General features: G+C 42.7%; 1 protein-coding gene across 1 annotated transcript in view; it reads right to left on the bottom strand.

The window, feature by feature from the left end:
- Nucleotides 1-25,327, bottom strand: part of AGMO (alkylglycerol monooxygenase) — a 1,982,086-nt gene extending 1,956,759 nt beyond the window's left edge. The window contains exon 1 of the mRNA XM_044069484.1: nt 24,867-25,327. Coding sequence (XP_043925419.1) covers nt 24,867-24,992 — 126 coding nt within the window. The 5' untranslated portion in view covers nt 24,993-25,327. The remainder of the gene's footprint in view (nt 1-24,866) is intronic.
- Between the last annotated feature and the right edge of the window lie 228 nt (nt 25,328-25,555).

Below are 25,555 nucleotides of genomic sequence, written 5' to 3'. Positions count from 1 at the left end.
AAGTAGCCATCTTCTTCAGTGACAGTAGCCATAATATATCTTGCCCCATTATTCTCTGTGAAAATTATTAAAGCTATCTGATTTGAGTTAAACAGGAACACCAAGGACTGCATCCACTTGACCATCCACACAAGGTATGGTTTTTAACTGCTTGGTTTTCAGACATTATTTATTTATTTATGTAGTTATCATTTGTTTACCAGCAAAGTCCAACTTGGAATGAGTCAATTTTCAGTGGAGGCCCTGCAAGAAATGCTTCAAACGCAAGTCTTTCTGCACTGGGAGGAAACCGGAGCATCCGGAGGAAACCCACACAAGTGCAGGGAGGAAATTCAGACTCCGCACCAAAGGCACCACAGCTGAGAATCGAACCAGAGAACCTCTTGCTGTGATTGGCTGTGAGGCAACAATGCAAACCACTGCACCACTGTGCCATAATTATGTCTACATCTGACTTTGATATACGCTTCTGGTTTGGGGTCATACTCACACAAAATATTTTACAGAGATAATTTTCTATCCAGCTACACCACTTGTTGAATTGTCATCACCTGATTCTGGAGGATCCACTACCTCTTATGACGTTGGCATGGTCAGCGAGTACAGTGTGTGTGTGTGTGTGTGTGTGTGTGTGTGTGTGTGTGTGTGTGTGTGTGTGTGTGTGTGTACACTTGTGCACTTCTGTGTGTGTTCTACACAGAGGGTTTGACCAATGGATCACCTGAACACAGACCACAGACAAAGCCCCTGTGCATGCTTGTGGATACCTAAGAGACATAATTCTCACAGGGAAGACAGGTTATTCAGTACAATACTAGTCAGGAAGTGTGGTACCCTCTACCAGACATGTGTCAGGATCTGCCCATTACCCCACTGGGCAGGGGATACACACAGGCTGGTGGGTACTGGTGATCATTAGAGACATGGCTAACATTCACACCAAAATTTTTTGTGTCAGTGACTGGAACCGAGTATATGTCCACAGCCACCATACTGGCTGTGGTCTACTGCCACCATAGCAATACTGGGGTGAGTAAGGTAGATGCAGGGTGTGCCAGATGGCCTCCAGGAATGCATGCCCCAAAAGTGTGCAATTGTTTTGACAGACTAAATCACATAATTGAAAGTGCCATGTGCTCTCATGCTCAACTGCCATGCTTCAGGTGCTGTCCATAAAGCTGTTCCACCACTGCCTATATGGATGGTAGTCATTGTGGCCAAGAAGAGCAGGGGTCACTCCAGCATGTTCTGTTAATTGTGGTAATGAGGTTGAGGTCTCTACAGCATGTGGTTTGGAGGGATTGGGATTTTTTCAGATGCAGCATTTCTAACAGAGCTGGGTCAGACATGGCTTTGTAAGTCAAGCAGAGATTGCCTTCAAGTAGGTGATATGAGACAGAATAATTGGAGTTTTTTGAGTCTGTCCATATAGGACAAATGTTTAAGGCTTAGGATCCTCTTTGTGAGGTACTTTTGCGGCCTCTCCAGTTGTTGCAGGTGTCCAGTGAGGTACATGCCATATGGGCCATTGTACTCAATGACTGGCCTAATGAGGGAAGAGTAGAGGGAGATAATGCCCTCTTTCTTCCTGGATGCAAAACCCTTAGTAATGAGATGTGCCACATAGAAGGATTTTCTGACCACAGTGGCAATGTAGTGGTCAAAAGAGAGGTTGCTATCAACCTGTGTTCCCAGATATCTTATAATGCCTTCTCTGTTCAGTGGACTACCATTGATCTGGTAATTCATGGGAACTGGGTTTTTCCCAAAGAGGATGACGACACATTTTTTGGCATTGAGCTTAAGGCCATGGTTCTGACACCAGTTGTTGGTCTCAGTGAGGCCTTTCTGTAGGATGTCAACATCACTTGGGGAGTTAATAGCTCCCAACTTGCAATCATCTGCGAACCTTGTCAGCCAGAGTCCCTTTGTGTTGACCTGAACTTCAAAGAAGTAGATAACAAGCAGAAGAGGACCCAGGACAGAACCCTGTGGGACTGCACTCATGACTGGTCGGCGGTCTGACTTTGAGTCAGCTACTTTCACACTGTGGGTTCTATCTGTGAGCCAGTTTGCAACCCACCTAGTGATATAGGGGTTGATGCCAAGCTTAGTGAGTTTTTCTGTGATTCCTTTGTGGGGAATGGTATCAAAAGCCTTGGCCAGATCAAGGTAGGCTGTATGAACCACCTTGCATTCATCCACAGCTCTGGTGACTGACTCACAGAAGTTGACCAAGTTGAGCAGGCATGATCTACCCTTCACAAAACCAAACCGTGTGGGATCCAGAGTTTGGAGATTCCCTATATCCTTGTTTATTAGGTCCATGATGATGCATTCCATAGCGTTGCATATCAAACTCATCAGACTAATGGGGCAATAGTTCCCAGGGTCTGTAGTCGCTCCTCCTTTGTGGAGAGGAATGACAGTAGCAGTGTGTCATTCGGTAGGGACAAAGCCTGAGGAAAGGCTGTGACTGAACAGGGCACACAGGTGAGGTGCTAGTTCACGCTGTAGTTCATGTAGAACACAACCAGGGATATTGTCAGGTCCCATAGAAGTTGTATTCTTGGCCTTAGACAGTGGTGTTTTAACCTGTGCAACAGTAATATTGGGTGCCTGGCAATCTACTGGTATTGTGATTGGTCCTTTGGGGGGGGGTAAAGTTGGCACTGAATCTGTCGGCTAGTATACCAATATATCAATGGCTTGATTAAATAGCAGTGCTTTCACCACTGCTGAGGCTTTGTCCACACAGAGGCACACTCACACCACCACAGCTCCCAGTGCTTCACACATGAAGACATCCAGTGACACTGCCCCTTCGAAAGCCTTTTATGTTAATCCCCCCACACACAGACACACAGCTCCTACACATAAGTGAACTCTTGCTTGTCAGTGTCATCACTAACACATTTCCATGTAAAATACATCCACACTTGTGCTCCATCTCCATGTGTGCAAATAATAACTGTGCCCTGCCCTTTGTACAGTGTTACAGCCTTTTGGTGGGTGGGCATGAATCACTTTTACTGTAATTTATCTATTTTACTATGGACCAAGGCTACGTGCATGGTGCTGCATCTTTGCCAGTGCCACACCATATTGTGTCTACCATCATCTAGCATGTTCATTCCCTGCTGCTGGCTCCTTCATCAGCTCCTCATCTGGCTCAGCCTGCCTGGTGTACTGAGGTGGCTCCTCCTGCTACTGCCCCCTTCTGTAACTGTCTCCTTAAGTATAATATTGTGTAACATTGGCACATACTGAAAATGTTCACATATGCCAGGATTAAACTGCAGGACAAAAAAGTACACTCTGCAATGACCCTTGTTTGTGATTGAGTACAGCTGTTCCCCAGTCTGCTTCAGTCTGTGGATTTCTGATAGATGTCATCAGCCAAGGCTCTCAGGCATATCTGGCACTGTCAATAGCATGACCTTGGGAGAATCTACCCTTTGTAAACTGATGGTACATGTCACAGGTGTGCCATATGTGTGACTTATGTTAACTGCTTGAGCGGTCAGCACGTACATTGTAGAAAATACCCTGTACATTACGGAGACCCTGGTAGTTAATGGAGTGATACCCTTTGAAGTTCACATAGGTTCTTCCCAGTTCTATAGGTGGACCCTTTATAGGTTCATAGGTTCATAGGCAGGTACTAGGCTATTGGCCCTAGGGCCTATATAAGCCTAGCCAAACGGTACCCTGGCTTTTGCCACCCAAGAAAATTATTTTCCTGTGCCCCTGTCAAACAGAGCCACAGAAGTGATCCCCAGGGTGAATTTCCTAACTCCCATCCAGTCATCAAGATTTTTCTTGAAGAGTGCTAATGAGGAGCTTTGTTTGATACAGATAGGTAGTTTGTTCCAGAGTATGGGAAGTCTCTGAGACAGGAATCTATCCCTCCAGCACGTTCCGTTTATTGTGGTGACAAGGTTTAGGTCCCTGGAGCGTGCAGCTCACAGGGATTGAGATCTCTTTATGTGGAGCATGTCCAACAGCTCTAGGCTTGACATAGCTTTGTATGTTAGGCAGAGATCACCTCTGAGTAGGCGATATGTGACAGAGTAAAGCTGGAGTTTTTTGAGACGGTCTGCGTAAGGCGTCTGTTTGAGGCTGGTAATCCTCTTTGTGAGGTATTTCTGCGGCCTTTCCAGTTGTTGTAGATGTCTTGTGAGGTACATACAAAAAGGGGCGTTGTACTCTATAATGGGTCTAATGAGTGATGAGTAGATGGGAACAATGACCTTTTTTTTCCTGGATGAGAAACCTTTTGTGATGAGGTGTGCCATGTAAAAGGATTTCCTGACTACTGTGGCGACGTGATTATCAAAGGAGAGACTACTGTCTACCTGTGTCCCAACGTCTCTTATCACACTTTCGGAGTTAAGTAGACTACCACCTATGTGGTAGTTCATGGGTACAGAGTTTTTACCAAAAGGGATGACAATGCACTTTTTGGCATTGAGCTTGAGGCCATGGCTTTGACACCAGGCATCTGTTTCAGTGAGGCCCTTTTGTAGGATGTCCACATTGTTAGGAGATTTGATTATGGCTCCTAGTTTGCAGTCATCTGCGATCTTTGTTAGCCAAAGATCTTCTGGGTTAGCCTGTACTTCAGAGAAGTAGATACCAAACAGTACAGGACCTAGGACTGAACCCTGTGGTACTCCACTTGTCACTGGTCTGAAGTTGGATTTAGAGACTGCTACTTTCACAGTGTGGGTTCGGTCAGTGAGCCAGTTGGCAACCCATCTTGTGACATAGGGATTTATACATAGTTTAGTGAGTTTGTCTATAATTCCAGAGTGGGGGATGGTGTCGAAAGCCTTGGTGAGATCTAGATAGGCTGTGTGTACCACCTTACCCTCATCTACAGCTTTGGTGACCACTTCAAAGAAGTCTATCAGATTTAGGAGACATGATCTGCCTTTTACAAACCCGAACTGGGTAGGGTCCAGAGTTTGGAGATTACCAATGTCATTGTTTATAAGTTCCATGATGATACGCTCCATAGCCTTGCAGACCAGGCTCATCAGGCTACTGGAGCAGTAGCTCCCGGGGTCCGTGGTGGCTCCCCCTTTGTAGAGTGGGATAACCGTTGCTGTACGCCATTCAGTGGGCACAAAGCCTGAGGTGAGGCTATGATTGAACATGGTACTTAGGTGGGGTGCCAGTTCATTCTGTAGTTCATGTAGAACGCAGGCTGGGATGTTGTCAGGTCCCATGGATGCTGTGTTCTTGGCTTTGGAGAGTGTGTTTTTTACCTGTACAGCCATGAATACAGGTACTTTGCATTCTTCAGGTATAGAGATGGGCCCTTTAGGGGATGAGAAAGGGGTAAAGTTAGCACTGAACCTATCTGCCAGGATGTTGGCAATATCAGTTGGTTCTGTATATTTAGTGCCATTGTGCTGTAACTCAGAGCAGATCTGAGTGTTGCCATTGAGATTCTTGACATAGCTATAGAATGCTTTGTGGTTGTCTTTAGAATCAGTTGCGATTTTGTTTTCGTAACTAGCTTTGTAGGATTTTATGAGAGATCTCAGCTTCTTACTGAGGCTGACCACGGAGTTCCTCCAATCATGGGATTTTACTCTTTTTTGCAACAGTTTCTTTCTTCTGTTGTAGAGTTTGTTTATAGCAGGTGACCACCAGATTGGCTTTCTTTTTTTGGAGGATAGCATCTTGGTTCTGTTAGGGATTGCACGATCTATGCACTCGTGTAAGTGCTTATAAAGTGCAATAGTATAGGATTCAGCAGTCGTATCTCTACTGTCTATCAGCATGGGTGTCGTGAAGTTTGCCACTTCTGTCTTAAGAAGCGTGAAGTTGGCTTTGGTGAAATTCTTTATGGTGGTTTCCCTAATGGGGGGGTGGGGCTGGGATATGGATGTCTAGGATGATTTGCTTGTGGTCAGATCTGACCAACGAGGAATTGACCACTGGTGTGGAAAACTGGTTGCCCATGTTGGTAATGACCAGGTCTAGGATATTGCTACCCCTGGTGGGGGTGTGGATAAGTTGATCCAAGGCATTAGAATTTATGAATTCCAGAAAACGATGAGCACAAGAGTTGGTACATGAGTAGTTTTCCCAGTTAATGGTGAGGTAGTTGAAATCGCCCATTATTAGGGTGTTAGGTTGTACCCTAATATTTTCCAGTGTATCAAGAAATGAGGAGTGGGAATCCTGGGGCATGGTGGGGGATCTGTAGCAAGTTACAATTTGTACTGAGGTCTTGCCCAGAGTTAGTTGCACTTGGATAATCTCAGATGCATTATGCTGAGCAACTAGCCTGGAGGTGTGGATATTCTTAATGAATATTGACACGCCTCAGCCTTTAGTGCTTCGGTCCAAGTTAGGTGTCCGAAAGGTGTGGTATGAATACATAGCCTGGTAATGCAGGGGTGCTCTCTGGATCCTTGAACCAGGTCTCTGTCACTGCACAGATGTCGATGTTCTCCATTTTAAGGAGTGCCTCGAGTGAGTGCATTTTGAGGTTTAGACTTCTAGCATTGAGTAGCATTACCCTCAGATTTTGCTTGCTTGTTTCTGTTACGGTGGTGAATTTGTCATTTGAATCTTGCCTAAAAAAGGCACTATAGGGGTGGCAAGAGCCTTAGCCAGTATCTGGAATCCCAAGGGCGACAGGTGCAGGCCATCTCTGGCAAAGCATCGTGGTTTGTCAATCATATCATCCCAGGCAGACAGATACTTGATCCCCTTAGAATGACACCAGAAGCTTAGCCAATTGTTGAAGTCAATCATTTTGTCCTTGTACTGTGGTATCATTCTCAGTGATGGCTGGATGCTACTCAGGGCTAGGGTCATACCTGCCTGGGTTACAAGATCAGAAAGCTCCTCGATGTCTCTTTTCATGTAGTCCAGGGAGGTACGTCTCAGGTTATTCACACCAACATGGACAATGACAGAGTCATATTTGTACTTGCTGTGGAGTGACCCGAGTGCATGCGTTATGTGACAGATCCTGGCCCCTGACAGGCAGCTGACAGTGACTTTCTCCTTGTTTAGCCTGGTGAGTGGAACATCAGTGTGCCTGACTATAGAGTCACCTATGACTAGAGTGTTAGGTAAGTTGTTATGCCTTATGGCCTGTGGTTGAGTGGCACACTGAGTTTGTGGGTTATGTGTCATTTGGGTTGTGTTGGGGAGGGTGGAAGTTGCTTACATTTCTGCTTTGAAGGTCCCTGTTGCTTGGGTAGATTTTTTTTTGAGAACCTCCATGAATGTAGGTGTGTATTTTGTGTTTCTATGTGTGTGTTTTGGTGGTGTAGGTTTTGAGGGACTATGTGATGGGTGTGGTGTGGTACAAGTGTTTACCTTCTCCTCTTGACTGTCTAGTCCAGTCTTGGGTGAAGAGAGTTTTGCTTCCAGTTTGGTTATATAAGTGCATCTCTCACAGGTTGTAGTGTTGGGTGGTAGGAGGAGAGGGTTGTCTGTGTGCATGAGGCAATTGCTACATTGCCCCAAGATGCCCAGATTCATCAGGTCGACAGGAGAAAACATCGAGAGCTGACCCTTAGACATGCCTGGATAGGTGCTTATTTATTAAGTACTAAAAACTGTTTTCCTCTAGACAAGTGAGGAAAGTTGAGTGCTGTAGTAATTTGTAGCTTATTTAGTGCCTACAATGAGTTCTGAACAAGTGCTGAGCTCAAAGAAACAAATTTGAGTGCTGAAACTAGAAAACTGGCTAGTTCTAAGAAACAAAATTAAGCTAGAAGGCTTCCCTCCAACACAGAAAAGCTTGGGGGCTCAGAAGCTTACAAACAGTCCCGGATACAGCAAATCTGTATCTGGGCTAGACAACTTATAGGAAAGGCAGGAAACAAGCTTAGATATTTTTTTTTTTTGTAAAGTGGAAAGGGGAAAGGAGGAGCAGAAGCTAACCAGGTTGGCCTTCTCAAATGTTCTCCCTGGATTACGTAGAATGAGGTAATGACACTAGACTGGGAGGAGTGTCCCAGATCAAATTTACAGTAGTGGTGGGCAACTGCAAAGCCACCAAGTATAAAAACAGGATACCAAGAGGAAGGTAGGGTGGGAAACAAAAATCAAAACAAACAAACCCAAACAGATGCTTAACAATTGTAGAAAATTCTACTTAATACCTCACACACAGTGAGTAAAATAAAAGTGCTATAAATAACTCAGAAATAAGCAAAAAACAGGATACTTAATGTTATATATCTCAGATTTGTTAGCTCAGAACCCTTCCTCCGACTTCCTCCAATTAGCTCAGTGTGAAATGGCAGAGACAGTCACAAGTTAACTTCTTAAGTAACAAAGTTGAAACCTGAAACAACTTTAAAAAAAGCTTGAAAAGAACCAATGAGGTTCTCATTCCAAGGCGTAGTCCAGGCAACCCCAGTCAGCCAATGACCACAAACAATTCACTCTCACTGACATGCTATACTGGCTTTGGCTAGGCTATGATGACCTGGGACATGTGCTCAGACACACAGCCTCTACTAACAAACAACCAGGCCCAAAACACAAGCCTGAGTATGGACAATGCTGCACTACCAACACTACTTAAGTAGAAAAAAACTGCAGATATGTTTAAACAGATAAAGGATCAAGGAGACTCTAGAGAATGCTTTTTTATTTCAATGTGGGTGGAGTCTGTCTCCCTCAGTCCCTCAATGAAATAGGCTATATCATAGAATTCTCTCAAAGTGTACCCTCTCTTCTCTGTAGTATATTGGGACCACATACACTCACCCAGGTATACTGGAATCGCATATGCTCACCCACATGCTAAAGGCTCACTCACATACTAAAGAATGGCACTGAAAAACTGGTGGAGTTTTCCTCAAGGCAGATGCCTAAGATACCCCCACTGTGTCCCCAGAATTTCTCTGAAAGGTCACATAAAGCCACACATACATTGGTATCCACCGAGATAGGTACTCCAGGCTTCCAGATCACCACAAATGAGGAAGACACATGTCCACAACATCTTGCATGATGTGTTATCCATAATGTTGGTGACAAGGAGCACATGAAATTTAAGTACAGTACAAAAACAAGGCATCTTGTATGGTAATAATGCACACCTCTGTTGCTTGTAGTAGTGATACACACATCTTGCAGAATCACATTAACTAATGCTGCAGCAACCCCTAACATTTATTTTATTTTATTTATTTTTTTTTGCAATTCAATTGCTTGAACACAGAGACTGGGCTGTTTTCTGTATTCATTAACACTAGTGTTGAAGCCCTCCTTTGCACCATTTATATGCTTCTGAATAATGCTACCATTTTGATTTGCCTCATTAGCATCTGCAACCCTGCTCACTTTATTATTGGTGGTCATCACCATTTGATTATACAGCCAATAACATATACCACAGTCAGCAGTGCTACTAACCGAGCCAGGGCATAACAGAAAGAGTGTTTGGACCAGTTCATCTACCTAGATAATAAAAACATGTGTGTGTGTGTGTGTGTGTGTGTGTGTGTGTGTGTGTGTGTGTGTGTGTGTGTGTGTGTGTGTGTGTGTGCATCCATAGAAGCGGAACAACGATATGAAATATAAAATATTCGGGTCTATATTAGCTGACCGAAAGTCAGTTTGCGCGAATACGTAAACATTGACAGGTATTGCGCGAAACAGACTTATAGCGAACGTACAAAAGTGCGATTTCGGAAATGTCGAATTACCATGGTTGGCCCGTCTGTGGAATAGCTGTATAAGGTAAGTGTTGGATAGTTACGGACTTTAGGGTTAGGGTGTGGGTTAAGGTAAGTGCATAGATAGGTTTTGTATGTTAGATTTAGTGTAGGGTTAGAAGTAGGGTTTTGTTAAATATATGTATGTGGATTATTTATTTTGTTTGTGTATATTTTCGTAAGGGAAGTGTGTGGTAGTTACAGACCTTAGGGTTAGGGAGGGGTTAAGGATAGTGCATAGATAGTTGTGTAAGTGGGGTTTAGTGTAGGGTAAGAAGTAGAGTTTTGTTAAATGTATGTATGTGAATTATTTATTTTGTTTGTGTATATTTTCGTATGGGAAGTGTGCGGTAGTTACTGACCTTAGGGTTAAGGAAGGTTAAAGATAGTGCATAGATAGTTGTGTAAGTGGGGTTTAGTGTAGGGTTAGAAGTAGGGTGTTTGTGCTTTTCTTTAGGGTTAGAAGTAGGGTTTGGTTAGTGCATGTATGTGCTTTATTTATTTTGTTTGGGTAGGTAGTATGTAGGGTGGGGTTGGCCGAGTATGACAGTTCGACATTTACAATTTCGTGTTTAGTGCATCCGGGGTATCCGTGGTTTGCGCAATAGGTGTCGGGGTTTTAGTATTCGCTTAATAGCATTTTCGCTCTTGTAATCTTCTACTTCTTCTTTCGGCTTTTCCCGGTTAGGGGTCGCCACAGCGGATCATCTGTCCGCTCATGATTGGCAGTGGAGTTTTACAGTGTCGAGTTGCCAGCCCGGCACCCAACCTTCCACAGAAGGCACACACATGCACACACACACACCTAGGGCCAATTAAGAGTGTCCAATCCACCTACTGCATGTCTTTGGGATGTGGGAGGAAACCAGAGCACCCGCTCTTGTAATATAGACCCAAAATATTCACGCACTTCTTATTAAACCCCTGCTATAAAAAGACAAATAATCAACTTCAAAAGTTTAAAACTCAGGTATACAATCAACAGGTCCACTACAATGTATAATGGCTACAAGACCAAATATATGCACACTGTCTGGGGTAGAAGGTATTAAGCCTGTCATGCAGTGATAACCATATTATTTGTATAGCAAATGTTCTGGTGAGTCATTACACAGATGTGCTAAAGGATCACTGATGCAGGATTCATATGAATGAATTGGAAAGTGCAAACCAGTGCAGTCCATAGGTTCTAGATTGGTGGATGGTCTATGGCCTCACCTGAATACTGCAATAACAAAGCGTGACTTACCCATGGCTTAGGCAAGCAGTTTCTAATGTTTTAGGAAATTGTGAATAGATAATGAGAAGGCCTCACAGACTCTGAACAGAAATGATCTTAATGAAGTCATCACTGGGAACTGTCAACACGTTGAAGTACTAGCCAGTGTATTGTCTTATATGTATAAGACAAGTTATTATGATCGGTTACCGTATGTCTGATTCATAAAAATAGCAATCAGCTTTCAGCTTACCTAATGAGTTCTCCACACACACACACACACACACACACATTTTATATATATATATATATATATATATATATATATATATATATATATATATATATATATATATATATATTTATACATATATATGGGTCCATGTCAGATGGACAAAAACCCAGATCACGGACGACCACATCACTGAGACGACATCGCCGACAACATGCATCCGCAAAAACGGTAAGTCAATGTATTACAGAACGGAATACATTCCCGTTCCTGTAATACATTCAAAAAAACAGTAAAATGTGTCTAGCAGGGGGGGCAAGCCCCCTGCACTCCCCCCACTTAAATATACCAACTCCGAGATCGCACTACAGTGAGGGAATGAGAATAACTCCCATTCTGCACTACTCACCATTGTCGGGGATGCATGTTGTTGGCGATGTCGTCTCGGCGATCTGGTTGTCGGTGATCTTGGTTTTCGTCCATCTCACATAGACCCATATGTATAGATAGATAGATAGATATATAGACAGATATATATTATTGTATATGTGTGGGTCTATGTCATGAGGTCTAAAGTTCAAAAGAGTGAAAAAGAAAATATCAAATATTGAAAATGGGAATTTTGCCCTTTCTCCACTACTGTGCAGTTTTGGAGTTGGTATATAAAATTAGAAGGGGTGTTGGATGTGCAGGGGGGCTTGCATTTTCAATATTCTGAGTTTTAGATATTTTGTTTTTTAGTCTTTTGAACTTTACACTTTATGACATAAATCCATGCAGACACATACAGATACACACATTTTATATATATATATATATAGATATATATATATATATATATATATATATATATACACACACACACACACACACACACACACACACACACACACACACACACACACACACACACAGTGGATATAAAAAGTGCGCACACCCCTGTTAAAATGCCAGATTTTTGTGATATAAAAAATGATACCACAATAAATTATTTCAAAACTTCTCCCACCTTTAATGTGACCTATAATCTGTACAATTCAATTGAAAAACAAACAAATCTGTTAGGGGAAAAATATAAAAAAAAAAAAAAACATACAATAATTTGGTTGCATAGGTGTGCACACCCTTAATCCAATACTTTGTTGAAGCACCTTTTGATTGAGAGGTATGGTGTGCGTGCATGTGTGTGATTTTTTCTCCATATTCCTGCTAAAAATGATTGAAGTTGCTAAATAATAACAAACATTTGAGTTTTAGATGTCATATCCTTTAGAAAAATGAACACTAACACAAATCCTGTCATTCTAGCAATTTTCTAACTTCATGAGAGCAATATTTATAATCTGCCCCTGTTTATTTTAGGCCTTGTCCAGATTTCTTGCATTAAGAGGTTTAGTTGTGTGTGTGAAAGATAGAGAGAGAGAGTGAAATACCCTAGTTAGAATTAGCAGGTGCAATTTATTTTCAAGTGCATTTTCAAGGAATTGTGAGCTTCAAGGGAAGAGACGTTTACTGCTGCTCATGCTAAGTGTGCTTAAATGTGCAACCGTTTTGTTTAGCAAATGGTATCACTATTGTGGTATAGAATTTTAAAGCAGTGTTAGTAGCACATTAGGTAGCATACTTACATGTTGATGTAGTGGGCTATAGATTCTACTCCCACAGCATGTAGCTTTTATTTTCAGGGGGTAGGGTGCCGCAGTCCTTAGTATGTCCTTCTTTGAATGAGATGCCTAATACCTATGAACCTGTTTTTCAGCGTGCCACCCATTCCCTATTGCCATATACCAACTTACCATTTTTTTAATGTAACATAGGCAATTTATTCTTTAAGGGCAGCAATCATTGAATTTGTAAATGAAACACTGAAATATAAAGTTATTTTCTAGCAACAACCTCTATGTTAGTTTCGGATCTCTTTAATGTGGAATTATTCAGATGACTTTTACTTCTGCATAAATTGTGCATATTGACTGATATTGGTGGATTGTAATGACAGAAGTTTGAGTGGCCTGTTATGGTTGTAATATTACAAAATGGGCAGTTTGTCATTATTGGTTCATATGTTTTGTTTCACTGCTTACTGGAAAAATGTTCAAAACTAAATTTAAAGCACAAAGGTGGTGCTGTATCATACATGGGATATAATTCAATTATTATATATTATAATTAATACAATCAGGAAGGTGAATCAAAGAACTTTTGCATGGTCCTAAAATGTGTGCAAGGGGCCTATGATTTAAAAGCAGCCCAAAGGTAAACTTACCCTCCACTGGCCAGATGCATTTTCTTTGAATGTGGGTTTCAATGTTGTTTCAGTGATGTGAGTTTCACGCGTAAAAAAATGAATGCCAAGTCTGTTTTCATTATAAGGCTATTGCTTTGTTTAGCAAATGTCTATCAGTGTTTGTGCTATAATATTTGAAATCTTCTTTTCTTTCGGCTGTTTCCATTAGGGGTCACCACAGCGGATCATCTGTTTCCATTTCTTCCTCTCCTCTTCATCTTGCAATGTCACACCAACCACCTGCATGTCCTCTCTCACCACATCCATAAACCTTATCTTAGGCCTTCCTCTTTTCCTATTACCTGGCAGCTCCATCCTTAGCATCCCTTTCCCAATATACCCAGCATCCCCCCTTAGCACATGTCCAAACCAATACAATCTCACCTCTCTGACTTTGTCTCCAAACCTTCTAACCTGAGCTGACCCTCTAAAATACTGATTCCTAATCCTGTCCATCCTTGTCACACCAAGTGCAAATCTTAATATCTTTAACTCTGCCACTTCCAGCTCTGACTCATGCCTTTTAGTCAATGCCACCATCTGTAACCCATACAACATAGCTGGTCTCACTATCCTCTTGTAGACCTTTCCTTTCACTCTTACTTGTACCCGTCTGTCACAAATAACTCCTGACACTCTTCTTCACCCATTCCACCCTGCCTGTACTCTCTTCTTCATCTCTCTTCCACACTCACCATTACTCAGAACTGTTGATTCCATCCACCTTCACCACCTCTACTCCCTGCATCCTCACCATTCCTCTATCCTCCCTCTCATTCACACACACATATTCTGTCTTAGTCCTGCTGACCTTCATTCCTCTCCTCTCTAGAGCATATCTCCACCTCTCCGGGGTCTCCTCAACCTGGCCCCTACTCTCACTACAGATCACAATGTTATCTGCAAACATCATAGTCCACAGGGTCTCCTGTCTGAACTCGTCTGTCAACCTGTCCATCACCATTGCAAATAAGAAAGGGCTCAGAGCTGATCCTTGATGTAATCCCACCTCCACCTTAAACGCATTTGTCACTCCCACTGCAGATCTCACCACTGTCACACTACCCTTGTACATATCCTGTACCACTATTACATACTTCTCTGCCACTCCCAACTTTCTCATACAATACCACAACTCCTCTCTAGGCACCCTATCATATGCTTTCTCCAAGTCCACAAAGACACAATGCAACTCCCTCTGACCTTCTCTATATTTCTCCATCAACACTCTCAGAGCAAACATCACATCTGTAGTGCTCTTTCCCGGCATGAAACCATTCTGTTGATCACTAATCATCACCTCTCTTCTTAACCTAGCTTCCACTACTCTTTCCCATAACTTCAAGATGTGACTGATCAGTTTTATCCCTCTGTAGTTACTACAGCTCTGCACTTCACCCTTATTCTTAAAAATAGGTTCATAGGTTCATAGATAATTACTAAGATAACTGCTCTTGCGAGCCATTTTAAGCTTAGCCAATTATCCCTTGGGAGATTCAAATGCTGCACCTTGTGTTTGTAAGGCAAACGCCTTAACCATTAGGCCACCCTCCCAACCCTGTAGGTTTAAATAGGTACCAAAACACTTTTTCTCCACTCCTCAGGCATCCTCTGACTTTTTTCATTAAACAATATGGTTAAAAACTCCACTGCCATTTCTCCTAAGCACCTCCATGCTTCCACTGGTATGTCACCTGGACCAACAGCCTTTCCATTCTTCATCCTCTTCATAGCTGTCCTTACTTCTTTGTTGCTAATCTGTTTCACTTCCTGATTCACTATTCCCACATCATCCAACCTTCTCTCTCTCTCATTTTCTTCATTCATCAGCCCCTCAAAGTACTCTCTCCATCTGCTCAACACACTCTCCTCACTTCTGAGTACATTTCCCTTACTATCCTTTATCACCCTTACTTGCTGCACATCTTTCCCAGCTCGGTCCCTCTGTCTAGCCAATCGGTACAGGTCCTTTTCTCCCTCTTTAGTGTCCAACCTTTCATACAACTCTCCATATGCCTTATCCTTAGCCTTCACCACCTCTCACTTTGCCATGCTCCTTATCTCCTTATACTCCTGTCTACTTTCTTCATCTCTCTGACAATCCCACTTCTTCTTCACAAGCATCTTCCTCTGAATACTCTCCTGTACTTCCTCATTCCACCACCAGGTCTCCTTGTCCTAATTCCTCCGTCCAGATGTCACACCAAGCACTTTTCTAGCTGTCTCCCTTACCATCTCTGCTGTAGTTAGCCAGCTATTCAGTAACTCTTCACTGCCCACCAGTGCCTGTTTTAACTCTTCCATGAACTCCACCGCATAATCACTCTTTTTCAACTTCCACCATTTGATCCTTGGCACTGCTCTCACACTTGTCCTCCTCTTCTTGATCACCAATGTCATCTTACAGACTGCCATTCTATGCTGCCTAACTACACTTTCCCCTGTCACCACTTTACGGTCTCCAATCTCCTTCAGACTGACCCTCCTGAATAGGATATAATCCACCTGTGTGCATCTTCCTCCACTCTTGTACATCACCCTATGCTACTCCCTCTTCTTAAAATACGTATTCACCACAGCCATATCCATCCTTTTCACAAAATCTACTACTGTCTGACCTTCTGCATTCCTCTCCTTAACACCATACCTGCCCATCACTTCCACATCCACTCTGTTCCCTTCACCAACATACCCACTGAAATACGCTCCAATCACCAGTCTCTCACCCTTGGGTACACTCACCATCACTTCATCCAATTCACTCCAAAATTTCTCTTTCTCATCCATTGCACACCCAACTTGCAGAGCGTATGCACTAACATTCATCATTATACCAGTTTCCAGCTTCATAAACATCACACTATCCGACACTCTTTTCACCTCCAAAACACTCTTGGCATGCTGTTCCTTCAGGATTACCCCTACCTCATTTCTCCTCCCATTCACACCATTTGAAATAAAAGTTGTAAATTAAAACCAAATATATGTAATCACTGTAGAAGTAAAGCATAAAACAGTATGCACACAGAGTTTTGAACAGTGTTTATGGCAACTGGGGAGAAATAGCCAAGTAATGGGACACTGGAATGGCTGCGTGGGGGGCTGTAGGGGGTGAGTGGAGGCTCTGGGTTTGCACTGCCCTGCAAAAAATCCTGTGGGCTCCCCTGCTTAGAGTGGGGAGCCTTGAGCAGCCTACCTGTCCCTGTAGGAAGTGACCTCAGCACAAGAAGCTGTAGTAATTGGTTGTTTTGGATCATTTCTAGCTCTTTTGTAGTTCACTGTTTAACATTTATTTCTGGCTATACTGCTCAGACAAGCTCCTTGTGGTCCTGCAGAGTGGTCCTAGCAGCAGGGAACTCAGAAAAGCGACTACTTTCTGGATTTAAGTATCTTTGCTTTTTTTTCACTTGGAATAGCTTCTGTAGCTTACCCTGAACTAGCTTGAACTGTTTTTTAACTGTTTGCTGCATTATTTTAAAATCTGCACTTAAAGTTACATTTTAGTCGAATTTGATTGAAAGTTTGTTTGTTTGTTTAATTTAATGTGGAGGCTGCCCACTAAAGTGTGCTAGCCTGTGTAACTGATTTATCACTGTTTCTGCATTTTCTGTGTGTTTCTATCAAAAAAAAAAAACAAAAAAAAAAATTCCTTGTTTTCCTGCCTCTCCTCGACTAGTTTAGACCAGTTTACAGGCATTACTGTATTCTGGGCTGTGGTGTAGTTCCTGTGTTGTCCATTACCTTACTTGGATAGAAGGAAGTTTCTTTGCTCACCAGTGGGAGTGGGGAGACTTGAGCAGCCTACTTGTCCCTGTAGGAAGTGACCTCAGCACAAGAAGCTGTAGTAATTGGTTGTTTTGGACCATTTCTAGCTCTTTTGTAGTTCACTGTTTAAAATCCGCCTCTTGGCGTTTTTTTCTGGCTATACTTCTCAGACAAGCTCCTCGTGGTCCTGCAGAGTGGTCCTAGCAGCAGGGAACTCAGAAAAGCAACTACTTTCTGGATTTAAGTATCTTTGCTTTTTTTCACTTGGAATAGCTTCTGTAGCTTACCCTGAACTAGCTTGAACTGTTTTTTAACTGTTTGCTGCATTATTTTAAAATCTGCACTTAAAGTTACATTTTAGCCGAATTTGATCGAAAGTTTGCTTGTTTGTTTGTTTGTTTAATTTAACTGTGGAGGCTGCCCACTAAAGTGTGCTAGCCTGTGTAACTGATTTATCACTGTTTCTGCATTTTCTGTGTGTTTCTAACAAAAAAACAAAAAAACAAAAAAATATTCCTTGTTTTCCCGCCTCTCCTCGACTAGTTTATACCAGTTTACAGACATTGCTGTATTCTGGGCTGTGGTGTAGTTCCTGTGTTGTCCATTACCTTACTTGGATAGAAGGAAGTTTCTTTGCTCACCAGTGGGAGTGGGGAGCCTTGAGCAGCCTACCTGTCCCTGTAGGAAGTGACCTCAGCACAAGAAGCTGTAGTAATTGGTTGTTTTGGACCATTTCTAGCTCTTTTGTAGTTCACTGTTTAAAATCTGCCTCTGGGCATTTTTTTCTGGCTATACTGCTCAGACAAGCTCCTTGTGGTCCTACAGAGTTTTCCTAGCAGCAGGGAACTCAGAAAAGTGACTACTTTCTGGATTTAAGTATCTTTGCTTTTTTTTCACTTGAAATAGCTTCTGTAGCTTACCCTGAACTAGCTTGAACTGTTTTTTAACTGTTTGCTGCATTATTTTAAAATCTGCACTTAAAGTTACATTTTAGTCGAATTTGATTGAAAGTTTGTTTGTTTGTTTGTTTAATTTAACTGTGGAGGCTGCCCACTAAAGTGTGCTAGCCTGTGTAACTGATTTATTACTGTTTCTGCATTTTCTGTGTGTTTCTATCAAAAAAAACAAAAAAAATATTCCTTGTTTTCCCGCCTCTCCTTGACTAGTTTAGACCAGTTTACAGGCATTGCTGTATTCTGGGCTGTGGTGTAGTTCCTGTGTTGTCCATTACCTTACTTGGATAGAAGGAAGTTTCTTTGCTCACCAGTGGGAGTGGGGAGCCTTGAGCAGCCTACCTGTCCCTGTAGGAAGTGACCTCAGCACAAGAAGCTGTAGTAATTGGTTGTTATGGACCATTTCTAGCTCTTTTGTAGTTCACAGTTTAAAATCCGCATTTGCACGGCTTTGCGCAGCACCGGTTAAACAAGGTTAAACTTCTTCTGGCTCCGCCAGGTCTGCTCTTCAAATTTTCCCTTAAGGAAGCTCTACTCTTAGTATAAACAGACTACTCACTATATTATAAGCCTAGCACTTGTTCTCAATACTTCTCTACTAAGTAAGCACTCTCGTACTAAGTAAAGCACTACATCTACTTACCACCCCTGTGAATATCCACTTCACTTAAAGGTACAGCACTCCCTTATACTGTTCTAGCATGTCGAGTGGTAAATTACTGGTGTCCTCTCCAGTTCAGCTGGTCAATCTGGGTATCTTGAGACAATGCTACAATTGTCTCATGTACACAGACAACCCTCTCCTCCTCCCAACAAACACAAATACATGTGAGAGATGCAACTATATAGCCAAACTGGAGGCTGAACTCTCTCAACTCAGGGCTGGCATGACCAGACAGGAGGAGATGGTAACCACACACACAACAATCCCAGTCCCACATAGACCTACCACAACTGCAAACCAAACACATAAAACACAAAACATACTCAGAGGCTCTAATAAAAACTTACCAAAACAACAGAGGCTCCCAGAGCAGACATCCAAAAATCCACCACCTCAAAACAAAACACATGCAACACATACTTCAATAAATCAGTGTGTCAACCAATCACAGCCCTTAAGGCCAAACACCTTGCCTGATACACTAGTAATAGGTGACTGTATAGTCAGACACACTGATGTCCTGCTGACCAGGCTGAACAAGGAGAGGGTGACTGTGAGCTGTCTATCGGGAGCTAGGATCCGCCACATAACACATGCACTCAAGTCACTCCAAAGCAAGTACAAATATGACTCCGTCATTCTCCATGCTGGCGTGAATGACCTGAGACGTACCTCCCTGGACTACATGAAAAGAGACATAGAGGAGCTCTCCGATTATGTAGCCCAGGCTGGTATGACCCTGACCCTGAGCAGCATCTTGCCCTCACCAAGAATGATACCACAATTCAAAGACAAGATGATCAGCTTTAACAATTGGCTCAAGTACTGGTGTCATTCTAAGGGGATCCAATATCTGTCTGCTGGGATGACATGTTGGACAAGCCACGCTGCTTCACAAGGGATGGCTTACACCTGTCACCACTGGGTTTCTGGATATTGGCTAAGGCTCTTGCCACCCCCATAGTGCCTTTTTTAGGCAAGGCTCAAAAGACAAACCCACCTCCTTAGAAAACAAAAATGGAAAAAACTAAGGGTAATGCTGCTCAACGCCAGAAGTCTAAATCTCAAGATGCAGGCACTTGATGCACTCCTCAGCATGGAGAACATCGACGTCTGTGCAGTAACTGAAACCTGGTTCAAGGCTCCTGAGAGCACCCCAGAGCTACCCGGCTATACCTTGTATCATGCTTTTCGACCCCAAAACCCAGGCCAAACCACAAAGGGAGGGGGAGTGTCCATATTCATCAAGGACACCCACACCTCCAGGTTAGTAGCAACACATGAAGCATCAGAGACCATACAGGTGCAACTAACCATAGGCAAAACTGCTATACAACTGGTAGCATGTTACAGACCACCCTCCCAATCTCAAGAACCCCACTCAGCCTTCCTGAAGACATTGGAGGATATGAATGTATCACAAAATACCATCATACTGGGAGACTTCAACTACCCAAACATAGATTGGGTACATTATTCTAGCCCTAATACCCTAGCCCAAAGGTTCCTGGAATTCATAAATTCAAATGCACTGGAACAACTAGTCACCTCTCCCACTAGGGGAGATAATATACTAGACCTGATCATCACAAACATGGGGACAAAATGCTCCACACCGGAAGTATACCCCTCACTAGTGAGATCTGACCACAAACTAATCACCCTGGATATTCATATCCCACCTCCACTCCCAGCACAAAACACCACAGTGAAAAACTTCTCAAAAGCAGACTTCACTCTTCTTAAGACTGAGATGGTATCCTTTAAGCCCACTGTGCCAGTGGGCACCGCATCCCACAATGCCGAATCCTTCACAAATGCTTTCTATGGACATCTCCAAGAATGCATGGATCATGCAATCCCAAATAAATCCAAGTCCCTTTCCACCAAAGGTAAGCGTCCTGTCTGGTGGACCTTAGCCATAAACAAATTGTATAACAAAAGAAGGAAGCTACTGGGGTTGGGAGGGTGGCCTAATGGTTAAGGTGTTTGCCTTGCAAACACAAGGCAAGAGGCAGAGTCTCTCACTCTACAGGGCTGGCTAGGCTTAAAATTGCTCGCAAGGGCAGTTAGCTTAGTATATTTATTTAGGGGTTGGGAGGGTGGCTTAATGGTTAAGGTGTTTGCCTTACAAACACAAGGTGCAGGGTTTGAGTCTCACAAGGGATAATTGTCTAGGCTTAAAATGGCTCATAAGGGCAGTTAGCTTAGTACTGATCTATGAATCTATGAATCTAAAAATCAGAGAAAAATCCCATGAAGGGAAGACATCTCTGATCAACATTAGCAGAACACTACGTTCTCTCATAAAAACATCCAAGGCCAACTTTGAGAGAAAAATCCCTAAGGACACTAAAGATAGCCACAAAGCCTTCTTCAGCTATGTTAGAAACCTGGGCGGAAACACTCAGATATGCTCAGAGTTGGTTCACAACAACAAAAAATACACTGAACCCACAGATATTGCCAACATTCTGGCTGACAGGTTCAGTGCAAATTTCTCCTCTCCCTCACCCCCAAAAGAAGAAATACTTATCCCAGCTGAATGTAATCTCCCTGTCATCTCAGATGTCCAAGTGAGAACCGCCCTAAACAAAGCAAAAAACACAGCATCAATGGGACCTGACGGTATCCCAGGTTGCGTGTTATGTGAACTCCAAGAGGAGCTAAACCCACACATAAAAATGCTATTTAACCTTAGCCTTACTTTGGGATATGTACCTGAACACTGGCGTACAGCAACAGTGGTCCCACTCCACAAGGGGGTGCCTCTACAGACCCTGGAAACTACCACCCCATAAGCTTAACCAGCCTGGTCTGCAAAGCTATGGAAAGAATCATTATGGAACTCATAAACAGAGACATAGGGGACCTACAGACACTTGACCCCACCCAGTTCGGCTTTGTAAAGGGCAGATCCTGCCTTTTAAACCTGGTTGACTTTTTGAAACAGTCACTAGAGCCATTGATGAAGGCAAAGCAGTCCATACAGCATACCTGGACTTGGCTAAGGCCACACAATACCCCACTCAGGCATCATAGATAAGCTCAACAGCTTAAAAGTAAACCCTTATGTCACTAGATGGGTTGCAAACTGGCTAAAGGACAGAACCCATAAAGTTAAAATCACTGGAGCAATGTCAGACTCAAAGCCAGTCACAAGTGGTGTCCCACAGGGATCTGTCCTGGGACCCCTCTTGTTCGGCATTTATTTCTCAGATGTTAAAGCAAACATGGGAGGGCTGTGGCTGACAAAGTTCGCAGATGACTGCAAACTAGGCACCATAGTTGATACACCAGCAGACACACACATCCTACATAAAGGCCTCACAGAAACGGACAACTGGTGCCGGAGTCACGGCCTTAAACTAAATGCCAAAAATGTATAGTCATCCCCTTTGGGAAAAACAAAGTACCCACAAATTATCACATAGACAGCAACCCACTGAGTACGGAAAAAGTAATCAGAGACCTAGGGACCCAAGTCGACAGAGATCTCTCATTTGACACCCACGTTGCCAAAGTGGTTAGAAAAACATTCTACCTTGCACACCTCATCATGAAGGGATTCACATCCAGATCCAAGGATGTCATTGTACCCCTATATTCCTCCCTCATTAGACCCATGATTGAGTACAATGCCCCATTTGGTATGTACCTCACCCGGCATTTGCAACAGCTGGAGAGACCACAAAAGTGCCTCACCAAGAGGATCAAGGGTCTCCAACATATGTCTTATTCTGCTAGACTAAAGAAACTTCAGCTCTATTCAGTAGCATACCACCTGCTCAGAGGTGATCTCTGTCTGACGGCCAAGGCCATGTCCAATCAGGATCTGATGGACATGCTCCACCTCAAAAAATCCAAATCCATCAGGACCACGAGAGCTAAAGACTTAAACCTCAGCACAAGTATGAATAGGACATGCTGGAGAGATAGATTCATAACCCAGAGGCTTCCCATGCTTTGGAACAAGATCCCAGTTCGTATTAGGCAGAGCCCCTCACTGACTCTCTTCAAGAGAAATCTTGATGAGTGGATGGGAGATCGTAAGTTTACCCCAGGGGTCACATCTGTGTCACTGCTAGACAGGGGCACAGTAAACTAATTCTATTATATAAGGGGACCTTCATTGTGTCACTACTAGACAGAGGCACAGTATTCTAAATTTATTCTGTACATTTTTTGTACCATTTCATGGGGTGGCAAAAGCCACATCACTATGGCTAGGCTTACAAATGCCCCAGGGCAGATAGCCTAGTACTATACTATGAAACTATGAAACTATCTGTAACCTTATGTCTTCATGGAACCTGGCTTGTGTTATTTCTTATTATACAACGACCCCCCCCCCCCATTAATATTCCAAAACGTGCACACTAATTGGTCAGCGTGCACATTGTAAATCAGATTTATACTAATGGAAATGTTTCCATTAGTATAAGTCTTTTTTTACAGCAACGGAGAATGCAAGATCTCTGTTGCTGTTTAGATACTGTCTCGCTATGTTAAAGGAGTTTAACATAGCGAGACAGCTTTAAAAAAAGTAACGGAGATCTTCCATTGCTTTTTTTAAAGCTGTCTCGCTATGTTAAATGGGTTTAACATAGCGAGACAGCTTTAAAAAAGCAACAGAGATTCGCTGTTGTTTTTTAAAGCTGTCTCGCTATGTTAAACTCCTTTAACATAGCGAGACAGTTTGTAAAAAGCAACGGAGATCTTGCTTTCTCCGTTGCTTCCACCCACAGCTCTGATGTACTGCGTAAGCATACAGTACATCAGAACTGACGCAGAATACCAGACAACTGTGGAAGTGCAGCAAGGAGGCATTATACAATGGCATTATTGAAGAAAATTAAGTATTTTGTTTCTTAAATAATGTCATTGTATAATAGCAATAACCCACTTCTGGGTGTGGGTAATGCTGGATGACCCACGGTTGTCTTTGTTTGACCACTCAGGCTTCGTCCTCGTGACCAAACCACACCAACCGTGGGTAAATCCAGCATTACCCACACCCAGGCGTGGGTTATTGCTATAATGGTTACTTCTGTGCTATTTTGGCCAGGTAAAGTGTGTTGAAAGGATGCAAGGACAACTAAGGCTGAACCACAACACTGAATTTCTTTTCTTGATCATAATTTTAGACTCTGTTCAAGCCATCATCGGACGAAAAAGTTGTGTACAAAGAATAAAAAAACAAACTTTAAAATGCATATCTGAGCATATAGAAAGACATGGTTTCTTGAAAATGCTGGAGTATGGCAAAATGTGAGGAAAAAGCAGAACGGAGTAATTCACATGGTGTAGTAGCTTTGGATGGGGAAAACAGAGATGACCACTGGCAGATGTGTGTGTGTGTGGGTGTGGGGGGTTTAAAACAGCATTCCAAGCCTATACATTAGAGGTGTTGTAAAGTATCATTGTTGCAACTAAATGCCAGTCACTGTAAAGGTTCCGTCTATTAGATGGACCAACACGGTGTGGTACACAGTGCTATCATTACATAACAGCATTGTAGTTGAAACTCAGTCTGTGCATAGTACTCCTAAAAATGCAACATGAAGTAACATACTTAGAAGCGGGTGGAAATAACAGGTCGATACTTAGAAGCGGGTGGAAATAACAGGTCGATACTGAGACTGGAAGTGTCCAGGGGGGTCCCCAACCTGATACTTGCTGGCGGCCTCTAAAATGCTAACACTGGCCCTGATGTTATTTTACCTTTGTGTAGGGCTAACATAAGGTAGGGAAGATCAAGTTATCCATCACTAAAAGGCTGCATTTAGCAATGTTACTGGAGGCTCACACGTAAACTTCCTTTTAAAATGTTTCGGCATAATGTCCAAGTACTGGCCATACGTAATTTGCATTTTACGCCTCTCATTGGGTATACACGACTGTGCAAGTTCCAAAAGCCGTGCCAGAGCCACTAAACTCGGGCTGTCAGTGTTAACAGGAAGTGAGCGAAAAGGTTGCTACAGGAGACAAACCAACCGACAGCAGCTAAATCAGCGAAGATCGTAAGAATACTCTTACCTGCTGGACGTATTCTGGAACGTCACTTGTGTGTTCAAACTGTGTTTCATTTGGTGTGACCATATAAAACATAACCCGAGCTTTCTGCAAAATGCCTAGGTTCATTTTTCCACCGTGAATTTCCATGGTGAAAACGGAAAGAAAGAGGCCGTGATGTAATTACTTGATACTGAGTACACGGAAATGAAGTTATTGGTGTTTACGCGACGTTAAAGCTATTGCTTTTCGGTTGTGCTTCTGAAGTAGAAAAAAAGGCTGCCCGATTTTTAAATACTTTCGCTACAGGTCTAAAGTTCAATAAGATAACAGTATACAAAATATACAGTCTTGTGATCACATGACATTTTCATAATTGCACCTTTGGAAGTGGAATGCGGTATCGATCACTGACAAAAACGATATACCTCTCAACTGTCTCCAGTTTTAGGGTCATCGTCATCCTTGCAGGGTTACCACCGGTCCCTTTTTGGGCACTTGCGTCTTGCGCGGGGGGGAATAAACGATGACAAATGTCCAGAGATTTAAGGCAAAGTACGTTTTCTTTAGTAGTTGCATAAAACAGTTATTTTATATCTGAAACACCAAAATAGCATATGAAATAGCAATAGCATAAGCAACTCAAATAGTACAAGAATAAGCTTTTATTCTGGCAAAGTGAAGTTCTGTGCACTGGCCTTGAGTACATTATG

The sequence above is a fragment of the Protopterus annectens genome, chromosome 4.part0 (genome assembly GCF_019279795.1).
Source record: "Protopterus annectens isolate FY-2018-M chromosome 4.part0, PAN1.0, whole genome shotgun sequence".
NCBI lineage: Eukaryota > Metazoa > Chordata > Ceratodontiformes > Protopteridae > Protopterus > Protopterus annectens.
This window is presented reverse-complemented; position numbering and strand designations above follow the sequence as displayed.